The 1,718-nt window shown below is 37.3% G+C and overlaps 1 protein-coding gene across 1 annotated transcript in view; it reads left to right on the top strand.

Annotated features, from left to right (window-relative positions):
* Positions 1-341, top strand: part of LOC113839048 (mothers against decapentaplegic homolog 1-like) — an 8,993-nt gene extending 8,652 nt beyond the window's left edge. Inside the window, 1 exon segment of the mRNA XM_035453927.1 lies at positions 198-341. Coding sequence (XP_035309818.1) covers positions 198-341 — 144 coding nt within the window.
* Positions 342-1,718: the final 1,377 nt, after the last annotated feature.

Below are 1,718 nucleotides of genomic sequence, written 5' to 3'. Positions count from 1 at the left end.
GGTCCATGGACAGACTTTTGGTGGCCAGTGTCCATCCCCAAAAACTACCCATGCTTTTGCGGTATGTTTGTTTTCTTGTGGGACATAGCCATGAGACCAAACATAATTATGTGAACTAATCATATGATTTTTTACTTGGTAGAGTGACTCAATGAGATAGAGAGTTAAATGACACCAGTGTGCTTTCTTTTTCCTAGGGTTGGGGAGCCAAGTACCACAGGCAGGATGTTACTAGCACCCCCTGCTGGATTGAGATACATCTGCATGGCCCTCTCCAGTGGCTGGATAAAGTTCTTACCCAGATTGGTTCGCCCCACAATCCTATTTCCTCAGTGTCTTAACGGGCCTCTGGCTTCTGTCTCTTGCAAACTGTTGAAACTTGCAGTTTCAACTTGAAGGATGGATATGTCAGACGGGTGAAAACCTGACAAGGGAGCCTTGATAATACTTGACCTCTGTGACCAACTGTTGGATTGAGAAATTAACAAACATTGGAAACATGATGTTGATATCAAGAATCTGTTTAGTTTACATTGTGACATTCTGTTGTATGATCAACTAAAATGTTGTCTTTTAGCAGGACTTTTGTGTATAGTTTTAAAGGAGGTGGCCAGGCCAGGGACAAATTATCTATTACAAGAAGAACAATCCTGAGCAGTCCTTTTGTTGGGAGTGTTTGGCAGAGTGTTATGTTAATAGTCTTTGAAGTGTGCACTTCATCAGGTTCCAAGCCCACATTGAATCATCTTTTGATGGGTTTTCATAATGTTTTAAAACCATTTGTTTAGAAATGGAGTTCTTTGTTTTTAAAGGCGAATCTTTACGACATACACAGTATTCTTTCTAAAACTGTATGCCGACTGTAGTGCTGTCTGAAAGACGTCAGGCTTTTGCTCCTTGCTAATATTGTGTATACACAATATTTGGAGGTTAGGAATAGTCTAAATGGCTAGTGGATCTAGAAGGTATTTGTCGGTGGGGTGGGGGAAAGGAAATGACAACAAATATAGACTATGCCTTAATGTTCAGTTTGTTGTCTTAAAAGAGCAAGCTGGTGTCTGAATTTGCTGTATTTCAGTTTTTTTAAGTTTTATCTGAGTTTTTTTCCTTTCTTTTCTTCTATGTCATCTGCTCTACATGGCAGTTAAGCAGCTGGTTAATTCCTATAATTGTGAGAACAAATGAATAATTCCTTTTATTAGCAAATCAACTGGTTTTGTGTTTCAGTAACTGGTATATGAAAGGCTTGAATTTAATGATCAGTTTTTACGGAGTTTACAATACAGACATAGGCTTTAATTTCCAAATGAACTGTTTGCCAAACCTAGTAATTGTGTTTATTACTCATAGGTGTAAAGAAGTTCCCTATTGGAATCCATTGCAAACATTTTTATTTTGTTTTGTTTTGTTTTTTCACGGTTTTGTTTTGTTTTCTTTTGTTAATTTTTTCTATTCTCCTCTGCTCTTATACATTGAGTACCTTTATTCCAACACTATTGGGTTTTCTCTACTGGAAAATTTTAAATAAACCTGTCATTATTGCTTCCTTTGATTAAATCTGTGTCATTTTCTTTCTTTGCTTATTACAATTTGGGATCAGTAAGATGTGGTCTTTTTTTTTTCAGGGATCTTGCCAAATACAAAAAGCTCAGTTGGTAAAGTGGGGACAGGAAACCTGGCTTGCTAAAAGAGCAGAGTGATCTAAAGTCAGGAGAAAG

Source organism: Cricetulus griseus, unplaced genomic scaffold (assembly GCF_003668045.3).
Source record: "Cricetulus griseus strain 17A/GY unplaced genomic scaffold, alternate assembly CriGri-PICRH-1.0 unplaced_scaffold_80, whole genome shotgun sequence".
Taxonomy (NCBI): Eukaryota; Metazoa; Chordata; class Mammalia; order Rodentia; family Cricetidae; genus Cricetulus; species Cricetulus griseus.
The sequence above is the reverse complement of the archived record's forward strand: the minus strand, read 5'-3'. Positions and strand labels throughout refer to the sequence as shown.